This window comes from Tursiops truncatus, chromosome 9 (assembly GCF_011762595.2).
Source record: "Tursiops truncatus isolate mTurTru1 chromosome 9, mTurTru1.mat.Y, whole genome shotgun sequence".
In the NCBI taxonomy this organism is placed as follows: domain Eukaryota; kingdom Metazoa; phylum Chordata; class Mammalia; order Artiodactyla; family Delphinidae; genus Tursiops; species Tursiops truncatus.
In genome coordinates, this window is record NC_047042.1 from 76,347,832 (window position 1) to 76,362,563 (window position 14,732).

The 14,732-nt window shown below is 36.6% G+C and overlaps 1 protein-coding gene across 3 annotated transcripts in view; it reads left to right on the plus strand.

Moving 5' to 3' along the window:
* The window catches only part of CPED1 (cadherin like and PC-esterase domain containing 1), a 303,604-nt gene that overhangs the window by 53,852 nt on the left and 235,020 nt on the right, over positions 1-14,732 (plus strand). For all 3 annotated transcript variants that reach the window (XR_012334048.1, XM_019924796.3, XM_073809873.1), the window contains exon 3: positions 13,914-14,020. Coding sequence is in view for 2 of the 3 variants with exons in the window: in XM_019924796.3 (XP_019780355.2) it covers positions 13,914-14,020 (107 nt within the window). In the remaining variant the exon portion in view is untranslated. The remainder of the gene's footprint in view (positions 1-13,913; positions 14,021-14,732) is intronic.

The window sequence follows — 14,732 nt, forward strand, 5'->3', positions numbered from 1 at the left end:
GCATATCACTTTACAGTCCCAGGACTGGCAAATTTCAAAATTGGTGATATCACCTGTTGCTGGTGGACATTCCAGGAAAGGAAGCTCTCATACATTGCCTGTGGAAGTGTGAAATATTGTAGCCTTTTTTTGGAAAACAATCTGGAAAATCTATAACATTTAAAATACTTATAGTTTCTAAGCCAGCAATATTATTCTTGGGAATCAAGTATAAGTTGAAGTTAAAGCATTAAAAGATAATAAAATATATACATAAATCTTAAAATTAACACTGTCAAAGAAAATGGTTTTAACTAAGGACAATCAAAATAAGGGAAATGAGATTATGCTACAAATTTTGAGTAATAAATAATTAGAGAGAAAAATAGCAAATTATGTTCCTAGAGTCTCTGGAGAGGTGGAAAACTCATGTTAAGAGATTAGAGGAAACACCAATTTTGCAGAATTCTATTAAAATATGTGGAAAAAATGTGCTTCTTAGATGTGTAGGAACAATACACTTTAATAATACGGTACACTTTAACATACTTGGCCTAGTTTCATATGGGCTAAGTGTTCTTCATCTCATAGATGACAGCATTATTAGCCTCAGGAGACGCTTCTGATACCCCCTTGGCTTCTGAGAGCAGGGCCAATTTTAAGAAAATTATGAAGTGGGTGAAATGGGTTTTAGGCAATAGCTCTGTTCACCCATTACCCAAGTCCCTCCTTACCTAAAGCACCCACTTTAGGGTCCCACAGGGTTGGCCTAACTAGTCAGGTCACATCTATCATATGGGGCTCATTGCTACTCACTCATGAAAATGTACCTTCCTTCATCATCAGTTTCAGGGCTGAAGATGTCACATATTCTAGCAAATGCACTTGTACTGCCAATGAGAGAAAACTGATCCCAGTTCTAGGTCCCAGTTCTAGATAATGTGTATGAATTTTAACTGAGGCCTCATGCTGAAGAAGTCCTCTGTTTCCCTTAGACCAAAACCACCAAATGATGTCTGTTGAGTTAACATACTCTCCTTCTACGGTAAGAAGGCCTATTAACAAAACATGAGGGGGTGGTACAGAATTGAGACAGAAGATTATTTTCTGTGTTTTCTAAATTCTACTCATACTGCCCTATTCAGAAGGCTTAAATAATAGGCGGAAAGACATATACAAGATGTCACATTTCTTCTTGAGTTTATCATCGAGACCGCAAATTTATCTGCCTGTCTCTTACCTCCCACCCACCTATCTATTCATTAAACAACAAATACTTATGTAAAGCTTATCAAGTACTAGGCACTGTCCTAAGCACTTTACAAACATTAACTCATTTAATTTTCATAATATCCTCCCAAGAGTGGTATTAGTGTTACTAGGAGATCTGAGTTTTAGGCCTCACATCTGCTTTTTGAAATGACCTTGAGCAAGCTCATTAGATAATCTATTGCTTGGTATGAAAATGGAAGATAAGACCTGTTCCATAAATATCTCACAGAAATATTATGATTGGTTTAAGCAAATCTCCAAAGATTATTGAAAATAATGCTTTATGAATAAGAGCTGTGTAATCCTGAAATACTTGTGGCATTAAGTAATAAGCCATTGAGAGAATTGATTCTTTTTCTCATGTTAGTGAACTATATTTTCTCAAGCCTTGATTCTCATCTGTGCTGAATTAGTGTGTAATTATTCTTAGAATAAATTTTAAATCAATGACTCCCACCTCCCTCTCAGATTGCTTGAAGTCCCCAGTGCATTATTATACAATGTTAAACCAGATATGATTAGGTTTTATTCACTGCATTTTAAAGAAGTCATGCAAAATGACTTTTAATAAATCAGAAAGAAGGAATAATATTTGGTTAAATGAAGTGTCACCACACTAATTATACACTAAAACCTCCTGCACCATCCTGTGGAATTTGGTACAAGGAGTGTCTATCAAAAACTCAAGTCAAGTACTCAAGTAATAAAAGAACCCATTTTCAGGCATCATCCTCATACAAGGATTATGACAAGGACATTTTGGCCAGGCATCAGAATATTTTATAATTGACACTAAACACGTTTTATTTAACACATGTTTATTAAACATGAGCTAGGTGTAGGATACTAAAATTGGTGTGGATGGAGAGAGAGCATTATAAAAGTGAGTGAGACCTTTCAAGGAACTATAGGGCAGAGGTGTATATCAGTGTTTCTCAAACTCACATGTGCATACTGGGGATTTTGTTACCGACAAATTTGATTTGGTGAGGTCTAAGCTGGGGACTGAAATTTTTCATTTCTAACAAGCTTTCACTATATGAAAACGATACAGATCCAAGGATCATTTTTGAGTAGGAAAGATGTACATGTTTGACTGTAATATAAGATACAATAGGAGCAGTATGAAGAGCAGAAATAACATGTTCTGAGAGAACAGAAAAAGAAGGGACCAATTCTGAATGTGGGGGTCTAGGAAGGTGTCACAAGTGAATACTTGATATGTGACCATGATTTCTCAAGTAGATTTTAGAGGGAAGAGCATTCATCAGTATGAGCTGCATGCTAGGGCACACAGGTCTAAAAGTGTGTGGATCATATGGTAGCTCTATTTTTAGTACTTTTTTAAGGAACCTCCATACTGTTCTCCATAGTGGCTGTACCAATTTACATTCCCACCAACAGTGTAGGAGGGTGCCCTTTTCTCCACACCCTCTCCAGCATTGATTGTTTATAGATGTTTGTTTTGATGATGGCCATTCTTACTGCTGTGAGGTGATACCTCATTATAGTTTTGATTTGCATTTCTCTGATAATTAGTGATGTTGAGCATCTTTTCATGTGCCTCTTGGCCATCTGTATGTCTTTTTTGGAGAAATGTCTATTTAGGTCTTCTGCCCATTTTTTGATTAGGTTTTTGTTTTTTCGATATTGAGTTGCATGAGCTGTTTGTGTATTTTGGAGATTAATCCCTTGCCACTCCTGGGCATATATCTGGAGAAAACCATAATTCAGAAAGATATGTGTATCCCAGTGTTCACTGCAGCACTGTTTACAATAGCCAGGATATGGAAGCAACCTAAATGTCCATCAATGGAGGAATGGATAAAGAAGATGTGGTATATATATACAATGAAATATTACTCAGCCATAAAAAAGAACAAAATAATGCCATTTGCAGTGACATGGGTGGACCTAGAGATTGTCATACTGAGTGAAGTAAGTCAGAGAAAGACAAATTAAAAAATATAAAAGAATGGTACAAATGAACCTATTTACAAAACAGAAATAATAGACTCACAGATGTAAAAAACAAACTTATGGTTACCAAGGGGGAAAGGGAGGTGGGAGGGATAAATTGGGAGATTGAGATTGACATATACACACTACTATATATAAAATAGGTAACTAATAAGGACGTACTGTATAGCACAAGGAACTCTACTCAGTACACTGTAATGACCTATATAGGAATAGGATCTAAAAAAGAGTGGATATATGTATATGTAAAATTGATTCACTTTGCTGTACAGCAGAAACTAACACAACATTGTAAATCAACTCTACTCCAATAAAAATTAATTGAAAAATAAATAAAAGTGTAATGAGTCTCAGGGGCCAACAAGGGTCCATGTGGCTGAGAAGAAGTGGGGTTTGGGGAGTGCTGCTTTGAGGGAAAGAGCTAGAGAACTAGGTTGGGGCAGGTGTGAAGGATCTCTGTTGCTTTGCTAAGGAATTTGATCTGTATTGTGGTGGCAATGATAAGATCTGTGTTTTCAGAGGATGATTGTGGCTTTATGGAGGAAAATGGATTAATGAAGGGAAAAGAAATAGAAGCAGGGTGACTAATTAGGAGACTTTGCTAAGATAGTGAGATCTTAGATTTAGAGACTGTGATAGGATTTGGAAAGGTCAGGAAATATTTAAGAAATTCTAATTTAGGTTGGATGGGAATTGGAGATCAATGGGAAGTGGAATGAGAGACAAGTACTAGTTGAAGCTGATGTTATGCTTTCTAGCTTGAGGGAGAGGAGGTGACTACACCTTTGACGATAATAAAACTGGAAGGACGGACAGGTTTTTGGTAGGAGATACAGCTTCTGATTCATATGTGTTCAGCAGGGCATCTGTCTTAGGATGTAACTGGAGATCTGAAACATAAGAAAGGTTAAGAAATGTAAATTTGAGAGTCAGTGGCAGGGAAGCAATAGCTAAAGCAATGAATGTAAATAAAATCATCAAAGGAGTTGAATTTAGAGAGAAATGGTAACAAGTGAAATGAAAGGCTAGAAACTTGGGGAGCTGCATGTATTGAGGAGGGTCTCAAACCCTGAACTTGATCTATTTTTCAGTCTTCTGTATTTTAAATACCATTGGAATTGTCTTTATCAGAGAATCCATCTTGTATAGAAAGTAATTATTTTTCACTTTCTGCATTGTAGTGCAGATTGGTTTTGTAATACAACATTCTTAGTATAAAATACTTGGTGAGATACGTATTTAATATGTGTCTAGTTACAGCCATATACTTAACAGTCATCATCTTTTTTTCTCTGGAGAATATGTTTATTCTGATTTTTTTAAAAAAAACTAAAGTCCATACTTCATTCAGATTTTTAAACTTTTACCTAATGTCCTTTTTCTGTTCCAAGATCCCATCCAGGATACATTACATTGAGTTGTCGTGTTTCCTTAGGCTTCTCTTGGCTGTGACCTTTTCTCAGACTTTATTTGTTCTTGATGACCTTGGCAGTTTTGAGAAGAACTGGTCAGGTGTTTTGATGTGCCTCAGTTGGGTCATGCCTGGTATTTTCCGATTAGTATAGGGTTATGGTTTGGGGGAGTAAGACCACGGAGGTAAAATTCTCATCATATCATATCAAGGGTATAGACTATCCACATGACTTATCACTGTTGATATTAACCTTAATCACCTGACAGGTAGTGTTTGTCAGGTTTTTCCACTGCGAATTATACTTTTATTTCCCCTTTCCATACTGGACTCTTTGGAAGGGTGTCACTGTGAGCAACTCATGCCGAAGGGCTAGGCAGTTGTGATCTACCTCCTTGAGTCTGTAGTAGCTATGAAAATTATTTGATATTTTTCCACACCAGACATTTGTCTCTTCCTCTCCATTTATTTTTTTATTCAATAATTTGTTTATATCAGTATGGACTAGTGGATATTTATTTTATACCAATATTACTTTACTTTTTTTTTTGCTCAAATTGTTCCAGTTTTGACCATTGGCTCCCATGCCCCTTTAACATACCTCCATCACTGCTTTTGTTCATTTGTTTGTTTGCTTGTTTGGTTTTGAGCTCTTCCTCATTTTCTGGCACTGTGATGCTCTAGGCTCATCTTGTACACTTACTTTTCCAGCCCTTGAATCAGCCATACCTCCAAGGACCCCCTGGTTCCTCTTATTGGAGAATGGAATTAGAGACCAATATCTGAGTGTTAGGTGCAGTCTGAGTTTTAAATTGCAGTCTGAGTTTTAAATTGCTGCAGAGTTCATTTCTTTCAAGGTCTCCTAAGCTGGTGAGAATTCCAGACTTGTAGAAATTTGGTAAAATGCAATAATGAGAGTTTTCTCCCAGATAAACAATAGTCTTGAAGCAGTAAAAGTTTAAACACACATGCACACACATCTAATCAGTTATACTTCAATAGAAGACTATATAAGTGGCATGAAAATCTTTTTTAAAAAAAGTCACTTTAAAGAGAACAAATGTATGGATACCAAGGGGGAAAAGGGGTGGGGTGGGAGGAATTGGGAGATTGGGATTGATACATATATACTACTGATACTATGTATAAAATAGGCAACTAATGAGAACATACTGTATAGCACAGGGAACTCTACTTAATTCACTGTGGGGGCTGAAATGAGAAGGAAATCCAAAAAAGAGGGGAGATATATATATCTCCGATTCATTTTGCCATACAGTAGAAACGAACACAACATTGTAAAGCAACTATACCCCAATAAAAATTATTAAAAAAAAAAAAAAGCCTATGGGACTTCCCTGATGGTCCAGTGGTTAAGACTCTGAGCTCCCAATGCAGGGGGCCTGGGTTTGATCCTTGGTCAGGGAACTAGATCCCGCGTGCTGCAACTAAAGATCCTGGATGCCGCAACTAAGAGCACGCATGCTGCAACTAAGACCGGGTACAGCCAAATAAATAAATAAATATTAAAAAAAAAACAAACAGAAAAGAAACAAACAAAAAAAACCTATAGAAGGAAACTTTAGCAAGCCTTCTAAAGTAAACATTTCTTGAATTTATTTCATAGAAATAAACTGATCTATTTCTTTTCATGCTCTTCTTAATGAAAAGTTCCTTTAGAACAGGAGTCTTTTAACTTTTGCAAAAGTTTAAGCATAGTGTTGCTTTCTTTTTTACGTGGGCCTCTCACTGTTGTGGCCTCTCCCGCTGCACAGCGCGGGCTCCGGACGCGCAGGCTCAGCGGCCATGGCTCACGGGCCCAGCTGCTTCGTGGCATGTGGGATCTTCCCGGACCGGGGCACGAACCCGCGTCCTCTGCATCGGCAGGCGGACTCTCAACCACTGCGCCACCAGGGAAGCCCAGTGTTGCTTTTTTGAACTTGTGAGTAGGTTAGAAAAATTTCAGGAGTTCAAAACTCTTCACAGAAACAACCTCCAAACCTCTCTTAGGGCAGAAAACTGGTAGACATTAGGGCAGGAAAACCTTATCCCTAGTGTGCATTTAAAACATCAAGGGAGAGAATGGTTTTGAATTTCTCTGTGGTGAAACACAAAGTTTTCATCATCAGCTCTTAGAGGTTAAGGAGCCAGAGGCATAACAAGCAAAAATCCATGACCAGAGTCTTGGGGCAAGAAACCAGATTTAATTAGATTTTGTGACCATGTTATATAATGCTTTGAAAATCTCAAGTTTCAATATATATGATTTCTTTTAAAATGAATTCTGAAAATTGAAATATATAATCCAATAAACATCTACTAAGTGTCTACTATAATCAGTGTTATATACAAGAACTTGAATGTTTGTTGTCCTTAAAGAAAAGCCATGAATAAAATTAATTAAGTATGGGTAGATCCATCGTATTAAGAATACAGTTAAGGGAACAGGTTAATGCAGCTTGGTTCAGGAATGGCTAATTTATATTCAAACGATCTTGTGGTAGAATCAAGCATAGAACCCAATTTATTATTAATAAGTTAATAATGTATTCAATAATGTAAACTATCTACTAAGTCTGGTAAAAGAAGGATACAGAGAAAGGAAGACTTTATTATGTGATAAGAATCTTATAGTTGTGAATAAAAGGCTGTACAAAGGGAAGAGTGAGCATGTAAAATATCCTGTTATAAAGGAATTTTATGTATTATTTAATAATTGCTATATTATAAAGGAATATTATGTATTATTTAAAAATTAAACATTTTCAGTATTTCACACTGAAATAAAACAAATTTTAGGAAATCATACTACTGTATCCTTAAGGAATATAATAGTATAATACTATAAATAAGTAAATGAGACTTGGCTTTAGTAGCTATGTATCTTAAAAGTTCCTGGACAAGTTTCTTTTCCAAGTCACACTTTATAAATCTTTTCTGCTTCAATCAAATGTATGTGGTCACAGAAAAGTTTCTAATAAGTAAAGCACTTGGAATCTGCTATTAGTTTTCATAATTAATATTACAATTCTTTAAATGCAATGACTGGTTACCTTTGTTTTTCTTATGTACTTCTCTCCTTCATTCTTACTAAGAACCAAAATGTATCTTTATGTCCTTTTTAAAAAAACTACTCTAATATTTTTTCTTATTATTCATCCATTTTTAATTTTTACAAAAATATTTCAATATCCTAGCATTTTATCGAGTCTTAGTTATTGGTCTACTGCTCACATTCAGTTATTCATTCATCTATGCATTTAGCAAATAGGTAGCAAATACTTGTTAAATTCCAGCCACTGTTGTAGATACTGAGAATACAGCAGTGATTAAAATAGGCCCTGTTCTGTCCTCGTGAAGCTCACATTCAAATGGGGATAGACAGACAATAAACAAATAGATAAGAAATACATAATGTGTCAGATGATGATAGATGCTATGGAGAAAAGTAAAGCAGGAATAGACCTGTCATTCCTTGAGAATAAGCAGCATGTATAAGAATGATGCTATCTCAGAGCTCTCCGTTGTTCTCTGGGTTGAATTACTGATCCAGTAGACTTTATCAATGAGGAGGTCATTTGAGAGCCAGGAACGATTGTTTGCTTTACATGACAGCCTGACTATGAGAAACTGGAAATATTCTAAAGGCAGCCTCACTCCTTAGGGCAGATGCTTGATTAAAACAAAAACAAAAAGCTTTAAAAATAGCTCTTACTTTTAACACTGAGATGTTAGGTGGTTCCTGAGAATGCTTAGAGAAGGATAAAAACTATAGTCAGTGCCATATTATGTCTGAATTAATAAAGCTGGACCCTGACATCTCCTTCTAAAATTGTGGAGTTTTCATTGCTTCCAGACCCGACACTATGGAGGCATGATAATGAGCAATAATGTTCTACAGTTTATGGGGAGAATCCTATAGATTTTTCACGTTGAGATGGAGAATGGAACACCCACATCCTGTTTTCTAAGAACTATGTCCTATGACCTCTCTATTTAAGGGCTTGGCTAGCCTGATCTGGGAGCTTGTCCTGCTCTGGTTTCTTTGTGACAGGGAAAGAAATCATTTTAACCATCAAAAAAAAGCTGAGAAACTTTTAGAGGTTTCTTTTCAAAAGTAGGTAGAAACCCAGTTAATATTTATAGTTCCTGAGTACATGTGCAGTTGAGAACTATCTCCTTTTACACATGAATATTTCTCTTACTTCAATTACCAGTGGTATCGCTAATAATGTTTTAGGATGCTGTTGCTGGGTGAGGGTCTAGGAATACCTGAGTTATACCTGCTATAGTCTTTTTCCTCCAAGGTCCCAAAGGAAAATAGACACTGGACAGTAGTTGAGAAAATACCAAAGCTAGATAGTTCCTCTTTGTCTCAGTTTCTTCTTCTGTAAAGTATGTGTCATGATAGTTTCTACTCCACAGTGTTGTTGGAAGTTCTGCATAAGTTAATACATATAAGGCATCAAAAGCTAAGTGTCTCTGTTGCCTCCCTGTTTTTTGAAGCAATAATGATGTAATGATCACAAACATGGCTTCTGGAGCTAGACTTCCTGTATTCAAATTCTCTTCCCATCACGAACTAGATGGCTGACCTTGGGCAAGTTATTTAACCTTTCTGCACTAAAAAAAAAAAAAGAAAAAGTATATCTAGCAGGGTACTGTATAAAATAAATTAATTAATGCAAATACTCGGAACAGTACCTGGCATACTCTGAGTACTCAGGAGCTAATTGCTGTTGATTCATTACCACTACTACTGCTCCTATTCCTTATTTATTAGCGTGGCCTTGGCGCCCAAATCCTAATGCAGTATTCTGAAGAGTTAGGCTGCGTCACATAAAGGTCTCCTTTCCCTGTGCCAGGAAAACCTAAGAAGCCATCATCCAAATTGGCCAGGATCTGCTTTGCCTGTTTTTTCCCGAATCTAAATCTTTTTTTTTTTTTAAGTTACTTTTTATTAGAGTATAGTTGCTTTACAATGTTGTGTTAGTTTCAATCCAAATCTGACTTCTCAGCTCTTACACTAATGTCGACCTTCAGGGGACAGAAGAAACACATCAAGTAAGACCAACACCAAAAATGTTTGCCTCGGTGCCTAGAAAGAGCCTGTCCTGGGCCACGTATAACTGTGGCAACAGCCCTGAGACAGACTGAATGTGGAAAGAGTTCAAAGAGAGAGTGTGAACAAGAAAGAAATGAAGGCAGGTCCACCTAGGAGTGGGACCTGGTCCACTTTAGCAATCCAACCAAAAAGACATAAGGGAAAAAGATGGCTACAGGCCAATCGGTTTTTTCCAGGCTTGTTAGAGAAAGAACGACTCGAAGAGGCCACACTTCAGTCCTTGCCAACTTTAACATGGCCAACCAAATGTCTTTGGAGTTGAAGTGACCTTATTCAGCCGTGCGAAAGAGCACGGCCAAAGATGGAAAGCAAAGGGTATGTTCAGACATCCTTTAAAGACCAACTGAGCAAATATCAACTGCCTATAGTCATCTCAACAAAACCAATTTACCTAATGAACAAGCCTAATTCATTGAGAGCTAAAGCATGGAACACCAACTTGCTGAATGAACAATTCATGGAAAACTGACAAACCAGTGTTTTATACCAGTTCTAAGGACTGTTTGCTGCTACTAAAGGCAGAGCCCAGGCAGAGTTTGGGCCAGGTCGGGCCACTAAGGTAAACTACAGAAAATGTGGGAAGCTGGCCTCAGCTGTCAGTGGCTGCCTTGTAGGATATGAACCCAAAACTTCTAAGTTTTCAAATGAAAGCTGAAATCTGGATTTTTATGTGAATTGTGCTAACATTTGCGTTTTGACAAACGCTTAAAATTAAAAACAAAAACAAAACAAACACTGTGCAGACCAAATGCACCCTATATGTGGGCATTACACCCCCTGTGTGCCCGCAGTCTGCAGTCTCTGCTGTACGCATTTTCCACTAAACACTCATGCTTCTAGGTTGTTGAGCGTGGCCCCAAAGCTTCACAGTAAATAGTAATTTGTAATCTTGTTGAGGAACAAATTTGTATCCCAGATGCTCCAAGGTTGACTTCCGAATGTTATTTACTTCACTAGTGAGTATGCTTTGCTCTCTGCCCAGTTTCTAGATTTCAGTGTGGTTTTGGGAGGTTTTTAAACCAAGCTTGAATTCATAGCACCACTCATAAAACAAATAAAGCTGTTTTCTTTAAAAAAGGGCTGTGGGAATCAGGCAAGGGAGTAGATTTCTAGATAGAAATGAAGAGAAATTGAAAAGGTCTACTTTAACTAGAAAATTGAACTAGGAAATAGAGATTTGGAAGTTTGATGTGGAATTCAGCAAGGGTAACAGTAGGAATTTTGAGTGGAAACAATCAGCATTTTTTTCAGACCGTGGTAGCAAGAATTAGGCAAGAAGGATATGAAGAGATCGCTGAAAATTTTTGGTTATACTTTACTTCATTTTAAGAGGAAATTGATGTGCTCTATGGTATTTTTGAAATATTAACTTTTCACTTAAAATATTAATTAAATATTTTTGAGAGATGAGGGGTAACCTTATGAATATCAAGAAATTGTGTGATGCTTTATAAGTTAGCCTAAATTCTTTTTGATGTTTAGATTCCTTATAGCTGCTAAGGGCAGTGACTGTCTGCCCTTTTGTTTTGCTATTTACTTTCATATTTCTAGTACAGTGTTCAGCTCAGAGGAGGTTCTTAATAAACTGAATACTTTGAATTATTTAAATGTGTCTCCAGTTTCAAACATTTATGGCTTAAATATGTATTTCTTTCTATCAATTCTAGAAATTGTGTGCATGCCTTGGGTAGTGAAGGGGGGCATGCTTCAGACTTAGAGGAATATAAAACATACTGTTTTTTAACTCCCAAACAATGCAGTCCATAATATGAAATTCCTCTTTCTCTGCATATTCTTATCTTCTTCAAATATTTAGTTGTGTATATTATAACAGGAAGTTTCCTCTAGGGCTTTAGTGTTTCCTGGTCTAGAAGTAATATCAAATGAAAATAGTCTCTGTGTTTTCCCTTTTGAATCCATATCAAAGGTTTTGGCTGAAAATGCCAGGTGCACATTTAAAATAAAGTATTGGAATCATCATAGAGTATTAGGTTTTGGCCATTGGAATCTGCTTGTAGTTTCCTTCAAAGTGAGAGTGCATGGGACAGGGTAGACCCTTGACACCTAAGGCCTGATGGCTATTACCTGGATGAGTTCTCTCCCAACTCCCAATCAACAACATCATTTCTCCTTGTTCTTTTGAACTATTTGCTATCTTCCAGCATCTTGAGATACATCAAGCAAACAGAGAAGCTCTAGGACAAGAGCTCAGTTAACTTGAGTTCAGTTGTCTGGATCCTTTTGTTTGGCAGAGAGGTTTCCCTTCCAGCAACAGGACAACTATAGAGGGACCAATAGCTTAGACAGCACAGGACTTGTCAAATGGAAAAGGACTTGATTAGTGCAGAGTAAAATTTCATTCCTAATTGTCATAGATATTCTTCCTCATCAACTTTTTTTTTCCTGTATAATTCTTCTTTGAAAGCATTATGCTCTCAAGTGAGAAATTCTAGGAAATTTTTAAAAGATAGAATTTGGAGGCATTGGATATTTTCTAGCTTTTTGAAGCCACTAATAACGCAGTAACTGACTTGTGAGGTCTGGCATAAATAGTTACTTGAAGGAACATTTATCTTAGTATTGATCAACAAAAGATGCCATGTGTACAGCAATTGCTTCATTTTCTAAACCGGATTTCCATCCAAAATGGAATCGTTTCCCAGGTAGTACCAATTCTTTTATATATTACTTAGTGTTCTTTTTCTGTTTTTTTTTTTTCTTGAGATAGATATTTCTATATTGTTTCTGAAGTAATGTGTTTACTACCCTATCATTAGCTAGTTATTCATTCATGCATTTAACAAATATTTCTAAAGCATCAGTTATATGCAAGGTAAGCTGATACAAATTTATGTAAATAGATCAAAAAGAATAAGGGGGCTTCCTTGGTGGCTCAGTGGTTAAGAGTCCGCCTGCCGATGCAGGGGACACGGGTTCGTGCCCCGGTCCGAGAAGATCCCACATGCCTCAGAGCGGCTGGGCCCGTGAGCCATGGCCGCTGAGCCTGCGCGTCCGGAGCCTGTGGTCCGCAACGGGAGAGGCCACAACAGTGAGAGGCCCGCGTACCGCAAAAAACAAAAAAAAAAGTAAGGGAAAATAAACCCATATATAGCCACATAAATGTTAATTTTTAAGTATTCAATTACTTATGCAAGAATGTACTCTGCTGAGATTATTTTGGCAAGTAACTATGATTTATTGACAAAGAACTTTGTTCTTGGTGAAATAGATGAAATATCATTTCTTTAGTCTGTGTTATACTCTGTATTTTAGAGTCAACTCTGTCTATAACTAGAACACAAATTCCTTTTAGACTAAACCTATCTTAAATTTTTAATTAAATTTTATTTTCTACCTAACATAACTTTTTCTTTGTAAGAAAACTTATAAGAGCATTTTTTAAATTTATTTATTTAAGTTATTTATTTTTGGCTGCGTTGGGTCTTCGTTGCTGCGTGCGGGCTTTTCTCTAGTTGCGGCGAGTGGAGGCTACTCTTCGTTGTGGTGGGCAGGCTTCTCATTGCAGTGGCTTCTCTTGTTGCGGAGCATGGGCTGTAGAGCACAGGCTCAGTAGTCGTGGCGCACGGGCTTGGTTGCTCCACGGCATGTGGGATCTTCCCAGACCAGGGCTCGAACCCATGTCCTCTGCATTGGCAGGCGGATTCTTAACCACTGCACCACCAGGGAAGCCCCTTAAGAGCGTTTTTGGTTTTCAAGATCTATGAAAATAATGGTAATACGGAGGCCCAGAACAAAATGTTCGATGTTTTGACTTCATATCGTTATAACTCTCTCATCTCTTAAAAGACTTTATAATTTTCTTTCCTCCAAATCTCCAATTAAGATTTTATAAATTTATAAAATTAGTGATTTGAAACATTCTAATTTTAGTCTTTTAAAGGAATTTTATGATATAACTTAAGATAATTGGATTTTCCCTAGGATACAATATTAAAGTGTTATTTCTGCTTAATTAGAAAAGGTGAATTTTAGTTACTTTGAATATATGCTTTTAAGTATATTCAGAATCATTGTTACTTGTGTTTTAGGATTTAAATAATTACATTCTTTAATCTGAAGAAGTAAATGGTGCCTTTAAAAATCTGATAAGAAATTGTTTGTTTTTCCATACTCTTTTGCTATTAGGTGATTTGGGCTCTTGGGATCTGCTCGTTTGCCTGTCTTCTGGGAAAGCTGGTGGAAAACCTTGCATATCCAAGGAAGACATGTGCCAGTTAGGTTTGCATCAAAAGGTAAACATTCTTTTTCAAAATGTGCACAGGTTTTATCAGATCTATGAACATTAACACCAGTACTTCCTGGTCCATAATGTTGAAAAAAAAAAAAAGTATTGAAAAACTGGAACTGTTGAATCTTTGGAGAAAGTTTCAATGGCCATGCCTTATACACTTTACCATAAATTTTCACCATTTGGGTTTGATAAGATCCCCTTCAACTTCGGCTGCTGCCAATAAGGATCCAGTTTTAGCTAGTGGGACCCAAAACTTGACCTTGAAATACATAGCCCATGGAGTGTTGCTTACCCTGGCCACCTGTTCATCCAAAGTAGTAAAAATTTTATTTACTAGATCCCTATTTTGACTTTTCAAACTTAAATTGATATCCAGAATTATAACAAATATATATAGTTTTTGTTAACTTTTAAAATTGACATCCTATATCTACTATCGTGTGTAAACTTTTATAAATGCTTCTAGAAAAATTAACTAAAAATTATCAGATGCCTACAATGTGCTAGTGACTGTGCTGGAAAATTTGCATATGCTCTGTTTTTGGTAACTTTAACAAATCTGTGAGAAAAGTGTCAAAGCCAATAGCTATTTTTCAGTGGTAAAAGAGTACTATAGTAGCTACTGTGATTATTTGATATTTCTGCAATTGACAGTTGTGATCACTCCTTCTTCCTTCTAACTCTTTCCTTCCTTGACCTTTAGACTGAGCACA